The sequence below is a fragment of the Hyaena hyaena genome, unplaced genomic scaffold, assembly GCF_003009895.1.
Source record: "Hyaena hyaena isolate Hyena2069 unplaced genomic scaffold, ASM300989v1 scaffold_123, whole genome shotgun sequence".
NCBI lineage: Eukaryota > Metazoa > Chordata > Mammalia > Carnivora > Hyaenidae > Hyaena > Hyaena hyaena.
This window is the reverse complement of record NW_024080756.1, coordinates 1,155,709-1,178,127: the sequence shown is the minus strand read 5'-3', so window position 1 is coordinate 1,178,127 and position 22,419 is coordinate 1,155,709. Positions and strand designations below refer to the sequence as shown.

Below are 22,419 nucleotides of genomic sequence, written 5' to 3'. Positions count from 1 at the left end.
CTACTTATAAATAGAAGTTGGGCACTCAAGTGAAAACATGGTATTGTTCAATATGGGTAAAAATTAGTTGTCAAACATCAGCTAATGGTTCCCTATTAATTACATACTGGTGCTCTGAATAGAAACACCCAACTTTCCTAGATCTAGAAGTGAGTATAAATGAACTTTGCTTCTTAGGTTTCCTAAATAGACAGTACATAACCAACACATATTAAAAAAAAAAAAAAAAAAAAAAGCATTTATCCATGTATGCATGTATGCATCCATTCACCAGATACTATTGGCCATATGCTCTGTACTGGTCCCAATCTAGACATGGAATACAGTTGTGGGCAGGAGAGAACTTTGCTCTCCTCTCATACAACCTCGGTTCTAGAGGGAGACTGTATGTGAAGCCTAACCAAAACAAGACTGCAACCCCTGGAGTAGAGGCTCCACAGGGCAGAGATTTTTATCTGTTCTTTTCATGGCTCCACCTCCAGTGCCCAAGCACTGCCTGACACATAGTAGGTGCACAATAGATAATTACTTAGTGAAAGAGACATCATCAGGTGAAAGAGAAACTATGTCCTCTCCCAAAGTTAACTATTTTGCAAAAAGAACTAGAAAAGGTAAAGTGTAATGAGAATATTACTTATATAGGGGATTGAATCTCATTTCCATCAGTTTCTAGTGTGCTATGTTTTCATAAGCTCTAAAAGCCTTTTGTGGAAACACAAATGTGTATCAGAATGTGTACTCTAAGGTGCGTATATGACCTATGTAGATACTAACACACAGCAACAGCTGGAAATACGTATATATCATATTTCCTATAAAGACTTAAATATTTATAATATTGTCTTATAAAATAATTGGTGCTTTTCTGTACAAGCTTACTAAGCAGTCCAGGATGAAGTGGTTTCACAGAACTGGAATGTGTGTTGTGATAAAATAAAAAGAACATTCAAGTGAGCTGCATAGCAACAGGAAATCCCTGTTCAGGTTGTAAATGGCTCCAGTAATTGTGCTGTCATTTTGTGTAGCCTTCTGATTTCCCAGCTTTCCAAACCTTTAGGAGCTGATCCTGAACAGATATGGATTACATCCATGGTATTTCTGTGCCACCATCCCCAGCAGAGCATCTCTGTCCTGAGTGGAAGAGTGGTAACCAAGCCAGGAAATACACCATGAAACGACAGAGTTTGAAGGGAACTTGTGACTGATAAAGCACAAGTACTTCAAAATAATAGAATTCTCTAAGATAATCCGTTTAGAATCAAAGTCTGGGAAAAATGGTTGTACAAAAATTTCTGATAGGACCACCCTAATGGTCTCTGTAACCAACATTATAGTCACTCTTTCTGCCTAAGGAAACGGCTGTTGATTTTTCTTTTTTCTTTTTTTTCTTTTTTTTTTTTTTTTTAATGAGACAAACTGGAAAATGGCTCACTACTTCCAAAAGGCAAAGTCCACCCTAAGTCATCCTAAGTTGTATCGTTTCTCTGCACTTTACCTTGCAATCTTGGCTTCCTAACTTTCAACAAATATCACTTTCAACACTTTTAACAAACTCTTTATGAAACACTGAAAGATAAGAATGTTGAAAGATGCAGAATGATGACCTGGTTAGAAGAGGAATACAACTGAAAGTAGTGAGGAAATAGCAAATTTGTTGCAGGAATGAGTCGTTTGACAGGAGGAACAGTTCTGTGGAGCTCCCTGTTTGTACATCATTTGAAAAGTGCTGTGTTTGAGCAATCCGTGCTAATCAACAAGAGACAAGGAAAAGGGTGAACAGTTGAAAAGGTGGAAAGCGTGTGACCACAGCTGGGATTGGCCTCAGTGTCAGAGATCTCTTAACCTAAAGTGAATTCAAGAGACAGCTGGAAGTTTGAGAACTTAAAGACTAAGCAAAATTGTGAAACGCTGCTGCCGAAATTTTGGTCACAAGCCATGGATTATTCCCTGGATCAAGGCCCATTGATATTTGCACACTAACAAAGTTTAGTGGCTGGGTCTAGGGCACTCATGTGCCCTGGACAGACGTGCTCAAGGGTTCTTTGTAAAGCACAGATGTTAGTGTAGAGAAAGAGGGATTTTCAATGTAGACAAGACTATTTGGGGAGAAGATGTCCATGGACACACAAATAAGTAAATATAAAATACCTAAACAGAGAGAAGAAGAAACCTAGTTTCTAAATTTCTGCAAGAACTGACTCATACTCCTTATGGTATAATGCATCTCAGGACTACATTCAGACCCTTCCTAGTTCACTGACAATCTAGATCCCTAAAAAAATTTCAAGAGCAGATTGAAATTCCCAGATTCTTTTTTATAGTACATCGATTGCGGGGGCCTTTTGTTTCATAGAAGACATTCAAGTCACCATTTTCACCTAGAGTGGTTTGTAATGGGGCCAAAAGCTATACATGACCAGTGTCTTCTTCTAAGCTGCTTATTATGAAAATAAGAAAAACAAAATGCAAGCATCTTTGCATAAATTTTTTAAAAAATTGTAAAGAAGCAAGAAGAGTCAGGGCGAGTGTTAAAAATCTTCTTTAATCTCATTAAAGTAATCTGCCCACCTTCATTACCTGTATAGTGTCATTTTGGCCTCAAGACCTAACCTGTTTGCAAATTGAAGGGTTCTTATTCTGTGCAGAGGTGGCAGGAGAAGTTTTAATGAAGTCTACAAAAAATGAGTTGACAAATCAACAAAGATTAATACATTGGTTGTCTCTGTCATGTTAGGATTTTATACATGACATATTTGAGTACGGTATGTGTTCACTTTAAATTTTCAACAACTAAAAATATTTTTTAAATATGACCACCTATACGATGTCTTTCTCAACTCCACTTTCTCTATCCTCATCCCGGGGTGGGAGCTAGAGGTAGGGGTCTTTCAACATAATAACAGCATGATAAAAATTATACCAAAGGAAGTGGGGGAAGAAACTGACCCCACTGATTACATACTGATTATACAGGAGGAAACATGTCGTTACATGGAACCATCTGATAGTTACCACCTTAACCAAGTGATCAAATTTATAGCATTACTAAGAGTGGAACAGCCTGATATTTTGTGCCTCCTGAATTGATGCAGTATTAAGTACCTAATTTTCTATATAAAGTGCTCTTGCCAAAACTGTTTAAGCAAGCTTTTTCAGACCCAACTTTCAGTTTGCAAACAGAACAGGGACAAATTAAATGACACATCGAAGAAATAATATGACAAATCCAAAAAGACATTTTATAAGACAGCTGCCCTGGACTCTTCAAAAAGTCAATGATTTGCGGGCCGCCTGGGTGGCTCAGTCGGTTGAGCGTCTGACTTCGGCTCAGGTCATGATCTAGCTGTGCTGACAGCTAGCTCAGAGCCTGGAGTCTGTTTCAGATTCTGTGCCTCCCTCTCTCTCTGATCCTCCCCTGCTCATGCTGTCTCTATCTCTCTCTCAAAAATAAATAAAAATATTTTTTTAAAAAAGTCAATGATTTGCATGAAAAAAGATTAAGGATTTTCTTTTCATTTCTTAAAATATGGGGAGAGTGTAGTCTAGATTTAAAAGGCTAACCAGAGGGGCGCCTGGGTGGCTCAGTTGGTTAAGTGTCCGACTTTGGCTCAGGTCATGATCTCGCGGTTCTTGGGTTCAAGCCCCACATCGGGTTCTGTGCTGGCAGCTCAGAGCCTGGAGCCTGTTCCGGATTCTGTGTGTGTCTCTCTCTGCCCATCCCCCACTCATGTTCTGTCTTTCTCTGTCTCAAAAATAAATAAGAACTATAAAAATTTTTTTTTTAAAAATTAAAAAATAAAAGGCTAACCAGAGATGAAGAAACCATATGTAATGTGTGAATCTTGTTTAATTTTGGTTGGGGGGAGAGGAAGTTTTTATAAAGGATACTCTTAGGACAATAGTAGAAATTTGAATATGGATTGTAAGATAATACAGAATTAATTGTTTTAAAATGTGATAACAAGGGCATGTGGGTGGCTCAGTCAGTTAAGTGTCCAACTTTGGCTCAGCTCATGATCTCACAGTTTTTGAGTTCAAGCCCCACATCAGACTCTCTGCTGTCAGCCTATTTCAGATCCTCTCTCTCTCTCTCTCTGCCCCTCCCCATCCCTCAGAAATAAATAAACATTTTTTTAAAAATAAAATGTTGTAGCAGTCCTGTGGTTATGTATAAAACACCCTGTGCTTGTAAGACGTGTTTTGTGCTGAAACATGGCAGGGTGAAGAATCACATGTCTGCTACTGTCCTGTCTAGATAGAATGTATATATGTGCTCACTGTGCTGTTCTTCACACTCTTCAATATGCTTAAAAGTGTTATATGTATACAGCTGTATAGAGATACAACTATGTAGATATATAGAAAGATATATGGTGGGGGGACCAAGGGAGAGAGAATTGACTTTTATTCTTGGAGAAGTAAAAGTTTTAGAAGCACTACATAATTTTTAAAGAACTAACAAATTACTTTCCCCTCTTTCTACTTTAGGCTCAGGAGAAGGGAAGATTAGACTATGCTAAGGTAAGTAGATTTTATACATACTACACAGTTTTCTACATTTCAATCTGGTGTTTGGTTTTTATTTACAATTGAAAGGTCAAATGAGAATCATCCCATTCAGAGCTGAGGGACATTCCCTGTTAAGTAACAGGCATTAGCAGGTAAGTGTACTCATTGAGTGCCTACTTCACTCCAGACATGGTGTTAGGTGTTGAGACTATAACCGTGCGCCAGGTAAAGTGTTTCCTTTTGGGACATTTACAATGCAGTGTGGGAGACAACAACTAAATGGATGCATAATATAATGTCATGTGCTGGTAAGTACTATGAAGACAAATATACTGGATAATTAACCATTGCTAGAAAAGTGGCTTTAGCCTGGGGATGGAAAATAGCTTTTATCTCCATCAGATAATACCCGAGACGCCCTGTACACAGCAGACTCAGACTCCTAAAAGTAGTAGTTGTCCTGTCACCTGTGGAGCTTTTGAAAACACACATGCCTAGGTTACCACAGCATCACACCCTCTTTGATCAAGATCAAAATCCTCTGGTGCAGAGAGCAGGACAGGGGCAGAAAGTAAGTATTTGGGGGGAAAAAAAAAAAAAGGCTCCACAGATCATTCTGACACATGGCCTTGTTTAAAAGGCACCACGGGAGTTCAGATTTCAGTGCACCAGTGCAGGCCTCAGCACACACTTGGGTCACACTCTGTTTTCCCCTCAGGGACAAACGGAACATTTTAGCAGGTGTGTGGGACACATACAGCTGCTTGTCTAAAGAAACGTGCTAACCCTCTGGTTTATGCCACCATCAGGAATATCCAGGGCATGAGCACACCTGCACTCCAAAGACAGGGAGGAAGAAATATGAGCTGTAAGGGCTCTGCTCACAGGGGACAACTGAAACCTGCAGTGACCACTCAGGGCCCGTCCAGAACCTTGTGCTCTCCTGGCAGCCCTGAGGTGCCCACCCACGGCTCCACGCTTGTCCTCTCTTTGCCTTGACTGAGCTGTAGCCCCTCCTTTTCTCAGTCTCACAGACTTTTGCTTTCATTCACGTTTTATTACATGGTACACCTCTCAGTCACTGTACTTACTCGGTAATATTATAACCACCTATTTATGAGGCAGACCATAGACTGTGAGCTCCTCAAGGGGAGGGGCAGTGTCTTATTTGTCTTTGTATACTTGGTGCTTAACACAGTGCTTGGCACATGGCAAATAGTGCCTGAAGGAGGAAGGGAGGGAGTAAATGAGTGGGTGAGTGAGTGAGGCCATGAGTAAAAAATAGAAGACACATGAAGTTCCTTGCAGGAGAAAATCTGGTATAGGGTTTCTTTATCAATCAGAGAGAAAAGAAGCTTTTGACACATGTTACAGGTATCAGTAGGGTTAAAAAGATTGTTTAGGAAGGTTGTAATAAACTAGCTTGGAGATAAAGGCTGGGGTTTCACTGTGTTAGAGGAAAGGAAAGCTAACTTATGAACAAAAAACCAAGGGAAAAGTCAACATGATTTAGCAATAGAATGACTGTTGACCCTTGATGCTTACTTACGACTCAGAGAACTCCTTCAGGGTTTCTTATTGCAGAGGCACATGACAATTGAAGAGCTTAGAAGAAAGGAAAAAATTATGGTGCACAGATAGAAGAACACCCCTGGACCCAGCAGTGGCTCTGCCACCAACTCACTGCAAAATCTAAGAACCCTTAACCTCTCTGGTTTTCCTTCACTTTCCTTTGTATAAAGCAAGCAGTTTTAGATAGTGCTGGAATTTGTTTAGGCCAATTCCAAATTTGAGAGAAGATACTCTTCTTATGTGGGTGGGGGGCATTCTTATCTTGTATACCTGAGGTCCACATTCATTCCTTCATCCACTTTATCCACTCAACCACCAGTTACTGGATATTTAATAGGTGCAAGGTGCTGTGCTAGTGCTGGCGGGCACTGTGAACGAGGCTGATGTAGACTTCGCCATCACACGCTTCCTTGACCCAGACCTCCCTATCCAAAGTAGCCCCTTCCCCTTTGCTCTATTTTTCCTTCTTAACACTTATCATAATCTAAAATTATCATTTTCCTTTAGTAGCTTGTTTCTGTTTTTTTTTTCTTACACTGGAATGTAAGAGCTCTGAAGGCATCTCATTCATGGTCACATCATTTGTACCCAGCACAAGCTTATGTATAGGAGGGCTTGTTAAATGTATGCGCATGATGAGTTGCATTAGTGTTATTCTAGAAGTGCAGGAGCTTCTGGGAGGTCTGGAACTGAGGGTTGTAGACTTCACTGAGCCATTTTAAGAATATATTGACTATAGGGGCACCTGGGTGGTACAGTCAGTTAAGCATCTGGCTCTTGATTTTGGCTCAGGTCATAATCTCACGGTTCGTGAGATCAAAGCACACGTCAGTCAGGCTCTGCACTGACAGTGGGGAACCTGCTTGAGATTCTCTCCCTTCCTTTCTCTCTACCCCTCCCTCCCAAATAAATTTTAAAAAACATTTTTAAAAAAGGAAAAGAATATGTTGACTATATAACACAGTCCATCTCAATGTTCAATAGCCCTACAGCTGCCTTCACAAGTGCGTAGTGACCGTATTTCTTGTGCCAGTAAATAGAACTCCACCCCTCTGGACTATGTGATACGGTTCTGACATTTAAGGGCCATAACTTGATCTAAGCAATTCATCTAGGCTTATCATCCTTCCACAGACCTAAACACAAGTGACATGGGGGAAAAAAAGGTTATGTCCATCTCTAGCAGGTATGGGGCAGATGTCTGCAGGGTGTAGCTTGGGATATTGTCTCTTAGGTGATGTACCATGGGCTCTTAGTAATACATATCATGACCCAAGGTCTAGGCATCTCTGTTTTGCATGGGCATGGTGCTCATGCTGACAAATGCAGGTGCTATGCTTAGTTAGCAACTTAGGGCTGCCCTTGGGTTTATCTGTAACTCTACATTTGAAAAATGCAACAGCCATTTCTGGTGACCATCGTGAAATGTGTTTGTTGCTGGAAATTTTGTTATTTCCAAGTGGTGAGTATTCACCCAAAAACCAAATTTTATCTGAAAAATCAGATGTTGAGGACCATAAGAAATTATTTTGGCTATGTGCTTTGTGGCCTTATTATAAGCCATCTGTCAAATTTTGTCAGTCTCAGAATGATGAGGAAGCAGAGGAAGAGGTGATCATTTCGAAGTCAGTTTCAGCTGGATCTTGAGACTGTCACATTCAGCAAAACAGTGGTCTGTACTCAAACCCTCTGATGAGAAATTGAATTACTTTTTAATTGATTTGCTGTTGCGATAGAGTCTGGATATGAATGCTTCACACTACTACAGTGCCTTTCATCTTAAGATATCAAAGCACTTGACAACCATTAATTCATTATGTCTCTCCTGCCTCTGTACTGTGGTTAAGACAATCATGGGATCACCCTTCCTGCCGCTGGGACTCATCCACCTGGGGTCTGGGCAAGGCTGGGAGCTGTGTAACCATAAGGTGATTCTGCCCAGTAGCTTCTAAAATAGAAAAACAAGAAGTGATTTACTTACCTAGTTAAAACTTGAGGAGAAGTTTGATTAGACAGAATATAATTACCAGAAGTGAATTGTGACCCAAAAAGCCGGTGTGCTAACAGTGAAGCCCCTATACGCAGTGCTGTGGGGATCTTAATTACAGTGGTTGGTCTGCAGCCCTGGGTGTATATCTCTCAGACTATTCCATGTTCCCCAGGCTTCTGGCCCCTCAGTTAGGCACGGCTGATTTGATGCAGTGCTAGAGGGAAGAGTGCCACCTATTGAATTGTAGGAATTCATGGGTACGTGTTGGACTGGTGGAGAAGCTTCTCGGACCACATTCATGCTTGGTTTGCTATGGTAACATATATATGTCTGAAAGAAAACGAATATGTTGACTACTCTTGCTTAGAAAAACATCTACAAACGTCTGTGTATTTTCCCCAGCTGGAGCCGAGCGTATGCCTGCAGCTTAGCCTACTGCTACTCGAAATAAGCCTGCTGCTAAAAAGACTGAGGCAGATGGTATTTTTACCACTTCAGGCAAAACATGGCACCTATGGTTCGGCTTTCTACAATTTTAATTTTTTAACACTTTCAAAATGGCTTGCTTAAATATCTCCAGTGTAGAGATACAGACTTTTTCCCAATTTCTTTTTAATAACTGCTTCAGATACGCAGCTATCAGTAAATAGGCCTCCTGCTCACTGTTTTCACGAATACTTCGGACTGGGCCTTAAATGGGCTTTGACTTTCATGCTAATTTTGACACAAAGACTCTAAATGATTTTCAGGAGCTTTCTTTATAGTCATCTCTAGTCTTTACTGTGCAGTTCATATCATTTTCCCCGTGACTTAGTACAGAAAAGAGACTTCTGTTTTTTTGGGTTTTTTTACTGTCTTCTTCCTGAGGTTCACTCTAAGCACAGAGTTGCTCAAGGTTAAGCACCAGGTAAAGAAAGATCTTGCAGGTGTTCATTCATGAGGCATCCAGTTCTCAGTGGAACATAGGAGAGATTTTTTTTTTTTAAGGAGTGGGGTTTTGACGTGCCCTCTCTGCTGGAGTCTGTTCAGGGTTGCGAGTGGCACGTGCTTCTGGCTGCGTCCCACCACACTCAAGTGCAGCGTCTAGAGCTGCTGCTTCCCTCCCCGCCCTCAGAAGGCCTTGCACATTCTGTTTTATTATAAAACGCATTTGCATAGGGTACACATTAAAATTCTCTTCCCACAAGCAAACAGCGCTGTCCGCAGACATTTGCATTTGCATGATCACATATCATCACTTCCCTTCAAAAAGGAAAAGAGTCTTTCCTCTCGTGTCACGGTTCTCCTTTCCAAGGTTTGCCCTTTTAGCCATAGATTGCTTCAACCATTTTTGCTGCATACCGAGTCCAAATTCTACGTTTTTGAAGCTTGAGTATAGAAAATTTTCTGTAAATATTATTGTCCTTTCTTTACTGACAAAGCCAGACTCTTTTTTTCTTTCTTTCTTTCTTTTTTTTTTTTTTTGGCAGTTTTTTGCCTGCTCGTTCTTTCTCATAACCCTAGCTAACTGGCTCTGAGAATTTTTCACACTGGCACATTTAGAGACCAGATGTTACTGTGTTTTCTCTTCCGTGTACCCCTTTCTCGGGCAGATGCTGCTTCTCCTACCCTGGGGCTTCACATTAGCTCTTTCAGTAAAGTATTCCATACGCCATCACTGTAAGCGCTAAATCTCTCATTCCCTCTAACATCCTGAAGTTGTCTTTACATTTAGGATTTCTTTTTTAGTGATAATAACAGAGACTATGTAAAAGCATTGTCATTCCCTTCTCCCATTCTTTTCCCATAAAGGACTTATGGTCTAATTAAATGAAGTGGTTATAATAGAATTTAATGGAAAAAATCCAAATACCATTATGATATGGATACAGTTATGTAAAATCTTGATAAAGACTGGAAGAAAACATGTAAAAATAGAACAGGCATTAAGGTGATAATATTTTGGCATGTTTTAAAATAAATGCACTGTATTTCTTTTTAAAGATTTCAGTTTTTAACATACAGGGTCAAATTTGCATTAGAATTTTTTCAGATATGGGGCACCTGGGTGGCTTAGTCGGTTAAGCGTCCGACTTTCGCTTAGGTCATGATCTCGCGGTTCTTGGGTTCGAGCCCCGCGTCGGGCTCTGTGCTGACTGCCAGCTCAGAGCCTGGAGCCTATTTCGGAGTCTGTGTCTCCCTTTCTCTCTGACCTTCCCCTGCTCACGCTGTCTCTCTCTCTCTCTCCTAGAAATAAATAAAAATATTTTAAAAAGAAAAAAAAAAGAATTTTTTCAGGTATGACCCAGGCTACTGAGAGTTGAAAAAGAACTTGCCTGAAATTGTGTTTTCAGTGACATAACCAGCATTTAATTTTAGACTCCTGAAGAATGACATGCTTCTCTGGCAACAGTCAGAAATGCACAGTTGGAAAACGTAACTTTTGTATACTGTGAATTTTTGTGCTGGGACTCAAGTAGTGGTTTAAGTTCTGGAGGACAGCTGAAGAGAACGGAAGCCCAGTACACTGAGCACACATTGCAGGCATTGATCTGATAACCTAGCCACACAGCTCAGAGGTAGGTGCTGGAAGATACTGCCAGGACTGCCATCTGAAAGTTTTAAAACCCCCGCCACTCCTTGTTCCCTAAAAAGTCAGATAAAACCAGTTATTTTTCTTTTAGCAACCATATTTCAGACAGGTGTTTTTCCTTGCAGCAATAATGGATAGATTTTATTTGTTTGTTTATTAATTTATGATTTTTTTAAAAAAAATAATATCAGTACTATTTTTTTTAATGTTTTTATTTATTTTTAGGAGAGAGAGAGAGACAGCGTGAACAGGGGAGGGTCAGAGAGAGAGGGAGATACAGACTGCGAAATAGGCTCCAGGCTCCGAGCTGGCAGTCAGCACAGCCCGACGCGGGGCTCGAACCCACGAACTGCGAGATCATGACCTAAGTGAAAGTCGGACACTTAACCGACTAAGCCACCCAGGCGCCCCTTTATTTATGATTTTAGAGAGAGTGCGAACAGGGGAGAGGGGTGGAGGGAATGAGAGAGAATCTTAAGCAACCTCCACACTCAGTGTGGAGTCTGAGGTGGGGCTCGATCCCACAACCCTGGGATCATGAACTGAACTGAAATCAAGAGTCAGATGCTCAACCGACTGAACTACCCAGGTTCCCCTAGGTTTTATTTATTCTTTTTTAAAACAATTAATTTACTAAAGTCAGTTTTTGTAACTACACTTTGATTCTATATCTCCTTTAAAATTCAGTTACTGAGATAGCTGGGTGGCTCAGTGGGTTAACTGTCCCTTGATTTTGGCTCAGGTTATGATCTCACAGTTCCTGAGTTCGAGCCCCATGTCGAGTCTGCTGGTGCAGAGCCTGCTTGGAATTCTTTCTCCCTCCCTCTTTTTCTGATCCCACCCCAAAATAAATAAATAAACATTTTTAAAAATTTTAAGATAAAATATAATTATTACTGATGGAAAAACAACCATTAATTTCTGTCTATAATAAAGTATTGCTTTTTTGCCACATGAAACTTTTAATCAAAAATAAATTCTAATCACACATTTAATAGTATCTTGAACCCAAGTTGTGCCTTACTATAAGCCCCCAAGTCTTTTTGCAGATCATTTGCCCATTGGATGTTCATTCATCCCTAGTCATCAAGCTAGTTTTTTCCTCAGGTCTCTTAGTATATTATTTTGCATTTGTCCCCAATGACTATCATCTTGCTTTGATGATCTATTCCTTAATTTCTTAATGTTATTTTAAAATTAGATTTTTGCTTTCTGAGGTGTTAGCAATCCCACATACCTCCATGGCATCAACAGATTTGATGATCATAATCTCTATTCCTTAGTGGATCATGAATATTATTATTAAATACTATCAATAATAAACCTCTTTATGACATCATAAAATACGCCATTCTTTCACTTGTTAACCCAAATAGTGTTGATATTACTTGAATTCAATCCTCTGTGCAGTTGTAAATCTTCTTTATTTTTCTTCCAATCATATATCCCTAGCTTGTTGATCTTGGGTTTCTAATTTTATATGTAAACTGCCAAATTGGTTCACAACGATAATGTTTAGTGGGATAGTCTCTCTCTTTCTTGAAATTACCATTTTGAATTACTGGCCTCTAAAAGATTACATATGTACGTAATACCTAACATTCATCAGGAGGTTAAGGCAGACTTAAGTTGTTAATGAAGACCAGTTCTTAGTTGTAAGCCTGGAATTGTGTCTGGTTTTGCTCATCATTGTTCTCTGAGGGCTTAACACAGTGCTTGGCACATAGTACATACCAAATAAATATTTGTTGAATGAATGAATGAATGAATGAATGAATAACTCAAGATAAGCCAAATGTTTGTGCCTATATTCTATTCTTTTAATTTATAAAACATATTTGACTCTACCTTTGTTCTTCTAATTTCCTCGCAAGTATATTTTTAATCAAATGCTTACGTCCTCAATGCCTTGCACTCCCTGAGGTTGAAACAAAGATTCAACTGGGGTAGCCTTTTGAATTTTAGTCTAGAAAGCAAACTAAAAATGCCCTCCAGGCTGGTTCTGTGGGTGAATGCTCCGCACTGTGGGGTAGCTGGATTCAATTATTGCTCCCAGTTTGTGGTATCAGGAGCCACCTGTGCACAGGAAGTGCCTATATGCCTTCATTTAGAGGATAGAGCCTCTGTCCCCATAGAGGAGCCTATTTAATCCATCGAAACTGTTTTAAGTAGGTCTGAAGGAAATACTATTCTCTCTCTCCTTGTCATAAAAACAGTGGAGAGGTATGGGCTTTCTAAGATTGTTTTTTAAGAGAATGAAAAAGGAGACACCACCAAGTAGATGCTGAATGTGGTTTTAGTAAGTTAGAAGTCTGTTATTACCTAGATTGATATTTCCAAACTCATACACTAATTCTACAGCCCAATTTTATACAGAATTGAAGGGTTTTGTGATTTCAGCATGATTAGTCTATCAGAAAGCTATAATCTGTTTCGTTAGTACACCTGAAGCCATTCCCCCATATTTCCTAAGCAGTGTCTGCAAGCACTACTCAGCTTCTCCACTTATCACATCAGGCATAGTACTAATCCTGGATGTGCATAACTACCTTTCCTGAAATAGCAAGGTGGCTGTGCCATCTCAGTGTTCAAACAGAAGTACTGAGATGACAGGAGAGATCACAGGATCTGCAATATTGGTTAGTGGTATGTATGATGCTACTAAAGATTTTGGGTGAGTGGATCCTGTCCCTTTCCCCAAAGTCTTTGAGTTTCTGGCTTGATGAAAGATTTTACCTATTCACCACATCATAATAGAGCCAAAGATATACCTCTGAAAATGGACTCCTGCATAGTGCAATGGTGCCCCCTGTGGAAGGTCTCCCTCTTCTGAATCTAAGGAAATTACACAAACTTTCATCTTTGATCCGTTCCTAAGAAGAGTTGTGTGCGTGCACCCATTAGAAAAGGTTGTAAGCCATTCTGTGTGCTGTGATCTCTTTAATATTCTTGCCTTAGTATTCATGCCCTAGCATACATTCATCATGCAGTCTGCTCAAGACACATGAAACACTTTAATCAGATGGTTCTATCAAATTCTACCCTTAAATCCCTTCATTTTATGGAGAAGTCAAATAGGTAGAACCTAACAGTGTTCACACAGTTACTGTCTCACAGAGTCATGATTCTTTCCAGGTTTGCTGACTCCATAGTGTATATGCTTTACCACTATACTGCTTCTCAAGGTGCTTTAGACATACTGCAAAAAGAAGTAAGGGAGACACTGTATACACGCTCTGGTTTTACAAACATCCAGGAAATGTTATGCATCATTCTATAATCCAACATAGAGAGATAGTGGTTGTCTAGTAAATGACTGTCTTAGGATTTATCTTTGCTGAACCAGTGCAATAATTGTTGTGATTTTTTTTTTTAATTTTTTTAATGTTTTATTTATTTCTAGGAGAGAGAGAGAGAGAGAGACAGCGCGAGCAGGGGAGGGTCAGAGAGAGAGGGAGTCACAGACTGAAACAGGCTCCAGGCTCTGAGCTGGCAGTCAGCACAGAGCCTGACGCGGGGCTCGAACCCACGAACCGCGAGATCATGACCTAAGCGAAAGTCGGATGCTTAACCGACTAAGCCACCCAGGCGCCCCTGTTGTGATTTTTTTTAACTGGCAAGCATTCTTCACTCTTCCAAGAAAGTTTTATGGATATAACCATTTAAAATGAGTTCTCGTTACCATTCTCTTGAGGGAGGCAAAGATCTATGTTACCTTCCGTAACACCATAACAGAACTATATCGGAAAGAGGTGTTAATCCTAAAGGTGTGGTTATATTTACATGGAATTAAGGGTAACTTCTTCATACTGTACATTGATTCCTGCATTTGCCCCCAGTCTGATGCAACCTGAAGATACGTCATTGTCATAACTCTCAGTAGATAGAGCTTTTCTGTTATTTGACCTGCACTCTAGTGATGGAAGTCAGAAATGTGTTTTAAGCTCATGCTGTATCAGGATACATGTTAGGATGTTAGGAATCTAGGGTCATATAGATAACAGTGGTAGATTTGAAGCAAGTGATCCCCAGGTATCAGCATCCAAATACTAAAGCAGATGAACAATTGAGACATGAGGAGGATTTAAGAGATGTATAAGTAAAACATAGACTCAAGTAGTTTATGTATTCCTCAAATAACCTCCAGGACTCAGTTGGATACCTATGTGATGTGATTGCTCTTGTCCCATAGTTTTCTTCTTAATTAAATAACCAGCATAGTATTTATCTTGAGATCACAAGAGTTTACTGCTGATTTATTCCTAAAAAAGCTGGGAAGAGTGTCTCATTGCTGCAGTCTACAACCTATGATATGTTTTGCTTTTTGAAATTTAATGTATAGAATTAAGTTCCTCTTTGGAATATCATACTAAATTGACAATTACTTTTGAATCAAAATATGGATAAATCTGAGATCATTTATAAATAGTTGGATTTTCCTTCAGAAGACATGACTGCTTTTACTATGCAATTTAAGTTTCAATTTAATATAATTCCATATTACTAAGCTCAAATGTCCATCCTATCAAATGCCAATGAAAGTTCATAAACTAAGAATTAAATTATACATTTTGTTCCAATTAATACATCTTGGTGCCTGGGTGGTTCAGTCAGTTAAGCATACAGTTTTGGCTCAGGTCATGAACTCGTGGTCTGTGAGTTTGAGCTCCGCATCAGGCTCTGTACGGATAGCTCAGAGCATGGAGACTGCTTCAGATTCTGTGTCTCCTTCTCTCTCTCTGCCCCTCCCCAGCCCATGCTCTATCTCTGTCTCTCTCTCTCTCTCTCTCTCTGAAAAATAAACATTAAAAAAATTTTAATAAAAAAATACATTTTGAAATCAGATACATCTGCTTCTACCCGAGCTATTGGTTGACCTGTCTTTCTTAAGGAGTAAGACTACTTTGCCTGAATTCTCTGCCAAGCGGTCAACAATTTAGATCAATTTTGAGAATGCCAGCAAAATGTTTTTAACTACATGAAAATATCTCTAAAATACATGCATACATACATACATAAATATATGTATATGTAGGGGTACCAAATTATATGTATGTATGTATGTATGTATGCTTTTGAGTTATTTGTACATATAATAGGAATGTATATAATCAGACATGATCATCTGTATGAAATGAGTTCAGTTATGAAGCTGTTTGTGGACTCATAAATGTACTTTGCTGAGATGTTGAGCCTTGAAACCAGTTCTGAAACCTCACTGTCCCATGCAAGCGCTCACTAGCCCCAACCCCACTTAGCTTCCGAGATTGGAAACAACCAGGCACATTCAGGGTGGTGTGGCCAAACTGAAGTCTCACTCTCAACAACAGGCTACACACCGTCTAGACTGAGCCTAAGAGAAATGTGTGGAAAAGGCAAGAAAAATGGTACCAAAACTGTCTTTATCGTGTTTTTTTTTTCCTTTTAAGAGGAATAGATTCAAATTTAAATGGTCCCGATGATTTGGAAATCCATTTTTCAAACGTTAGCATGTTTCCAATTCACTAATAATCCAGAGATTTAAAATATTTAAAACAACTTCATGAATCTATGTAAAATAGTCTATGAATGTTTATAATTAAAGCCAGGTGCATTATGTAAATATTACATCTAATTCTGTAATGAACTCCATTCCCTCTTCCTCTTCAAATCTTGCATGTGAATAACATTTTAAAAATTTCTATTTATTTATTTATGAGAGAGAGAGAGAGATCATACATGTACTAGTGGGGGCGAGAGGCAGAGGGAGAGAAATAGAATCTTAAGCATGGAGCCCAATGCGGGGTTCAATTTTATGACCCCTGGGATCATGACCTAAGGAGAATCACAAGTCAGATGCTCAGCCAACTGAGGAACCCCTTGAGTAGCATATTACTGATGTCAGTGTAATTTGCCAGACATCACCTTATTTGTTCTTCATAATAATGTCATGTGGTATAAAGATGATCTTTCTGATTTTACAGGTGAGGTGGGCTTAGAAAAGCCCAAGGTCACACATGTCCAGGTCCAGAGTTTCCCTGTTAACGTTTGCTCGGTGCTTCTCTACAATTGTTTTTCATATTATTATTGAAACAGCAGAAACGGATTAACCAGTCTTAGGAAGAGAACATCTCATCCCATTATTAGATTAAAAAAAGGTTCCTGTGTGGCTTCATCTGGGGTATTCTGCTCCAGAGTGCTTAAAACACTGCCGTATGGCATTTTGTCCCTCCTAGAGCCCACCTCTTCCCTCACCTCCCATCTCCGTGGGCTTCAGGTCCCAGGACTCAAGGGAAAAGGAGAGCGGTGTAACAAATGTCATGTGTGTCACATATGCTCATACAGTTATACAAAATGATCTTAATCCTGCAAAAGAATAAATACTTCTTATTAAAAAATATCTTAAATCTCAATACAAATACATATTACAGGAATTTTACAGGCTGTTTTACAAAAGAAAACTGCTCTGATGTTTTATAAGAGAACAGTAAAAATGTTAAAGCATGGGCTAAATTATATTTATCATTTTAAACTCATTAATCCTGGACACCTGGGTGGCTCAGTCGGTTAAGTGTCCGATGTCAGCTCAGGTCATGATCTCACGGTTCATGAATTCAAGCCCCGTGTCCGGCTCGGTGCTGACAGCTCAAAGCCTGGAGCCTGCTTCAGATCCTGTGTCTCCCTCTCTCTCTGCCCCTCCCCTGCTCGTGCTCTCTCTCTCCCAAAAATAAACAAATCATTTAAAAAAATTTTTAACTCATAAACTATTTGTAAAAAAAAAAAAAAATTTTAACTCATCAATCCATTATCCAGTGACTTAAACATAGTATGAACCCTGAGGTTGGTTTTTAAAAATAGTGAAAATAATGTGACATAATAATATCCTGTGATTGTGTGAAACCCCAAGTACCATTACTGTAGTCAGTTTTTGGTTGAGATTTTTAATAAAAATAAGTTTTCATTATTAAGGATTTAAGTAAAAATATATTAGTTTTGTTTTGTGACTCAGTGGATGTGATGACATAGGAGCCTTATTCAGTGCTTTTTTGTTTAAAAAAAAAAAAAGTCTGACCTGAAGAATATACTTAATCAAGTAAAATATTTTTGGCCTTTTTTTCTTAGCATAAAATGTAGAAATATTCCACTTCTGATTCTTACTGACATTTGTTCTGCATCCATATGGCACTTTTAGTTATGGTTTTAAAAAATGTATACTGTTGTAATAGAGGTGCATGATTAACATAATGATGGCTTCAGTTTTCTGTCATCTCTGTAAATATGGGTTTATCTAAAGTTGTTCGACTTAATGTACTATTTTAAATCTGTGATGTATAGCGAAAAAATTTGCCCTTGTGCACAGGCTTGTAAAGGACATTATTATGTAGAGATGTGTTCTCTTCTCAAATTAAATTGAAATGCTTCCCAGTTCATGTAAGAGTGAAGGAAAAGGCCAGAACTACTTGAGACACCTGGGTGGCTCAGTTGGTTAAGTATCTGACTCTTGATTTCAGCTCAGGTCATGATCTTGCAGTTTGTGAGTTTGAGCCCCACATCGGACTCTGTGCTGACAGTGCAGAGCCTCCTTGGGATTCTCTCTCTCCCTCTCTATCTGCCCCTTCCCCATTTTCACATGTGCGGTCTCTTTCTCAAAATAATAAACTTTAAGAGCAAGAACTGCTTGAATCTTCACTCTAGCACTTATCTTCTGCATTACCTTGAGCAATTTACTCTTGCCGCAGTTTATTCATCTATAGAATGAGAATAATATTAGTACCTGCCTCATACGGCTGTTGTAAGGACTGAAGGTATATATGTCTTAGTGCTGGGCACACGTAAGTCCTACAAGATCGTCTTTGTTGTTATTTCTGCTGCTGTTATTATTCTTATTACCACTTTAATACTGGGAAGCATACCATTCTTTTAATTTTACCCAGGAATTCATGTGGTTGAGGAAATAACTAAAAATCTCTTGTTTCCGTTTCCTTTCCTTTGGTTGAAATAAGATATTTAATTAAAATGTTCATTTTTTTCTACAGACTTTTGCAAATAATCTGTTGTTCTAAGTAAAAGGGAATGCATTTTATGGTGTTTGCAATTTGTTTATCATATTAGAGAAAGGTTTTCATTGTAGCTTTTCCTTTTGTACCAGCTCTTGCCACTCAGAAGCTGGGAAGACTTTTCAGTTGAAGCACTGTCAGCTAAAGTCCTGGTGTTGGGTGGGACTTCGGAGGCAGACTTGTCCCACCTGCCACGTCTCCTAAGAGTTTTACTCATACTTCCTCTATGTGGCCATCCAGATGCTAAGGACTTCCAAAAATAGGGGGTTCGCACCTTGTCAAAAATAATTATTCTGTTGTTAGACAACTCTAGTTATTTAAAAGCTCTCTCTTACTTGTTTTTGTTTTTTTTTTTTTTTAATGTTTATTTATTTTTGAGAGAGAGACAAAGCACAAGCGGAGACGGGCAGAGAGCAGGAGACACAGCATCTGAAGCAGCTCCAGGCTCTGAGCTATCAGCACAGAGCCCGACATGGGGCTTGAACTCACAAGCCACGAGATCATGACCTGAGCTGAAGTCGGACACTTAACCGACTGAGCCACTCAGGCGCCCCAAAAGCTCCCTCTTATTTGTAACCGAAATCTGCTTCCCAGAAATTTCACCTCTCTTTGTTCTATCTCCTGAAGCATATAGAACAGGACTGCCCCATCTCCCATTTAATTGCTTTAGGTATTTGAGGATGGCTTTCATATCCTTTAATTCTTTCCTCCAGGGTATACATTCCTTAGATGACATGTTTTCAAATAACTTCTTCATCCTAATACTGAACCCAGTCTCTTTTGTTTTTGTGTTGTTTTGTTTTGTTTGTTTGTTTATTTAGAAAGAGATAGAGATCATGAGCTGGAGAGGGGCAGAGAGAGGGAATCCCAACAGGCTCCTCACAGTCAGCACAGAACCTGATGCTGGGCTCAATCTCATAAACCATGAGATTATGACCTAAGCCAAAATCAAGAGTTGGATGCTTAGCCCACTGAACCACCCAGATTCCCTAAACCCAGTCTATTTTGAATGCTCCTCTTGACACATGACCATGGCACACACGACTGAGCGTAGTTTTCTAAACATCAACTGACTATCAAACAGTACAGCATGACCATTCCTGCCCCTGTTTTGGACATGTACATCTGCAGATGCTGCCAAAGTTTGTGTTTGTTTGTCTGTTTGTTTGTTTTTAATCTATATCACAATCTTGGCTTATATAAAAGATGTGGTTATCAAAGATCCTCTGCTCTTATTTATGAATCACTGCCAAACTGAGACTTCCACTTTTACAATTAATTTTTGAAACCTAAGTGCACAACTATACAATTATCCCTATTACATATCATCTCGCTAGTATCCGTCTTTGTTCAACATGTCAAAACCATTAAGAGTTTGATGCTATCCACGTGTTACTTTCTCTCTTGGCTGTATGACATCTGAAAATTGAAGTTTAATATGTATTTCTTCTCTATCTTCATTCAGATAATCCACAAAACTGTGATAAAGGAAAGAAAACCAAGTTGAGAGGGGTGTTTTTTGTTTTTCTTTTTTTTTACTGAAATATATTTGACGCATAATATTATGTTCTTCCAAGTGTACAAGATCGTAATTTGACAAGTCTGTTTGTTATACTGTGCTCACCACAAATGTAGCTACCATCAGTCATCACACAACACTATTACAGTACCACTGACAATATTCCCAGTCCTGTACCTTTTATCTGTGCCCCAATATACATTCCATAAATGGAAGACTGTATCTCCCACTCCCCTTCACTCATTTTGCCCATCCCCCAATCCTCCTCCCCAACCATCACTTTGTTCTTTGTATTTATGGGTCTGTTTCTGCTGTTTACTTATTTGATTTGTTTTTTAGATTCTACATGTAAATGAAATCATACAGTATTTGTCCTTCTGTCTCCGACTTCTTTGGAAAAACATCTGTTCAGGTCCTCTGCCCAATTTTAATCAGGTTATTTGCGGTTTTTGATGTTGAGTTGTAGAAGTTATTTATATATTTTAGATAATAACCCTTTATTGGATATATCATTTGCACATATCTTCTCCCTTTCAGTAGGTTGCTTTTTTGTTTTTATGGTAGTTTTCTTCACTGTGCAAAAGCTTTTTATTTTGGTATAGTCTCAGTAGCTTATTTTTGCTTTTGATTCCCTTGTCCAAGGAGACATAGCTAGAAAAATGTTACTAAGGTCAATGTCAAAGAAATTACTGCCAATGTTTTCTTCTAGGAGTTTTATGATTTTATGTCTCACATTTAGGTCTTTTATTATTATTGTTTTGAAGAAAGAGCATGTGAGCAGGAGAGAGAAGCAGAAGGAGAGAGAGAATTGTAAGCAGGCTCCACACTCAGCACAGAGCCCAACGCAAGGCTTGATCTCACTACCCTTAGATCATGACCTGAGCCGAAATCAATAGTAGGATGCTAAACCTAATGAGCCATATAGGCACCCCTCACATTTAGGTCCTTAATGCATCTTGAGTTTATTTTTGTGTATGCTATAAGAAAGTGGTCCAGTTTCATTCTTTGCATCTAGTTCTCTAATTTTTTTAGCACCACTTATTGGAAAGATGAAACTAAATATTAAGTCCTATAGTACAATGCTAGAGATCACTTTTCTGCTCAAAATAAATCTACCAACATTTTCTAGTAGTTATTTTACATATTTGAATCTGTATTACCATACTCTAATCCAGACCGCCATTTCTCTGTCTTATCCACAAGGGACTAAGTTTCTAAAACCTACATATGCTCTGTCTTTACTATTTCTGAGGCTAACAGTGAGTGGCCATATCAAAAGAAAATGAGAATATTTTGTAGTGACTTGCTCATTGTGACCCTCCTATCCGACGACTGCAAGCATCACTGCCTTTTTTCTAGCACTCAAAACCATCTTATTTGATAATGTTTTTTTTTTTTTTTGGAATTTTGCCGTCATTGTCCATAAATTCACCGGTCTTTCTTCCAAATGCACCTCTGTCCTCATCTTTTTCTTTTGTCCTGTGTTTGAAGACATTTGTCAGTTGCATCTCTCATCTCTGAGATTTCTTACAGTCTTTTGGTAGCTGGGAAGGACATTTATGTGCACTGTAAGCATGAAGAGGACAGAGGTGAGTGGATGCCTCTGTGAAGGTGCTCTAGACTGGAAACTAGGTCTCCAGAGTGAGGAGGAAGACAGAGAAGGGAAGTGCCTGGAGAAACATCAGACGAAGGGAGTGAGAAAGCTGCTTGACTTTCTCACTGGGAGGAGACTCAGCGGGGTGCTACGCAGTAATCTGTCCTGGACGATGATATTATGTTTGGAATGGAAGTGGAAGGTCATCTTGAAATGCGAAGGGTACCAGAAGCCAGACCTAAGGCAAGATGGCCGCTGCCTCTAAGGCCTCCCTGGCAACCGGAAATGGGCTTTTTGAATGTATGTTTAATTCCTAAAGGCCCCTCTTTAGGGAATTTATTTTAATCGTTACAACTTTTAACTCATTCTTTAGTTCTGGTTTTTTTTCTGTCTTCTCTTAAGAATACATTATCAACTATTTGAGGATACTTGTTCTTATTCTACATACAGCCCTTACATTTTGATGCCCCTTATTTTTTTTATCATCTCCTCCCTCCATGCACCCCATCGGTCTTTAGCAGATTCTGACAGGGTTGTTTCTGAACATGTTTCTGTGAGGAATGGCACTTTAAAAACACGTGTGACAAGTGTCTTGGTGCAAATACAGACTTATGGGTGGATTCCCAC

At 39.1% G+C, this 22,419-nt stretch overlaps 1 protein-coding gene and 1 long non-coding RNA gene across 5 annotated transcripts in view; one reads left to right on the top strand and one right to left on the bottom strand.

Moving 5' to 3' along the window:
• The window catches only part of LOC120235231, a 75,912-nt gene that overhangs the window by 42,955 nt on the left and 10,538 nt on the right, over window positions 1-22,419 (bottom strand). The window lies entirely within an intron of this gene.
• Window positions 1-22,419, top strand: part of PDSS2 (decaprenyl diphosphate synthase subunit 2) — a 260,475-nt gene that overhangs the window by 231,038 nt on the left and 7,018 nt on the right. For all 3 annotated transcript variants that reach the window (XM_039237439.1, XM_039237440.1, XM_039237438.1), the window contains one exon: window positions 4,489-4,521. In XM_039237439.1, the coding sequence (XP_039093370.1) occupies window positions 4,489-4,521 (33 nt within the window). The remainder of the gene's footprint in view (window positions 1-4,488; window positions 4,522-22,419) is intronic.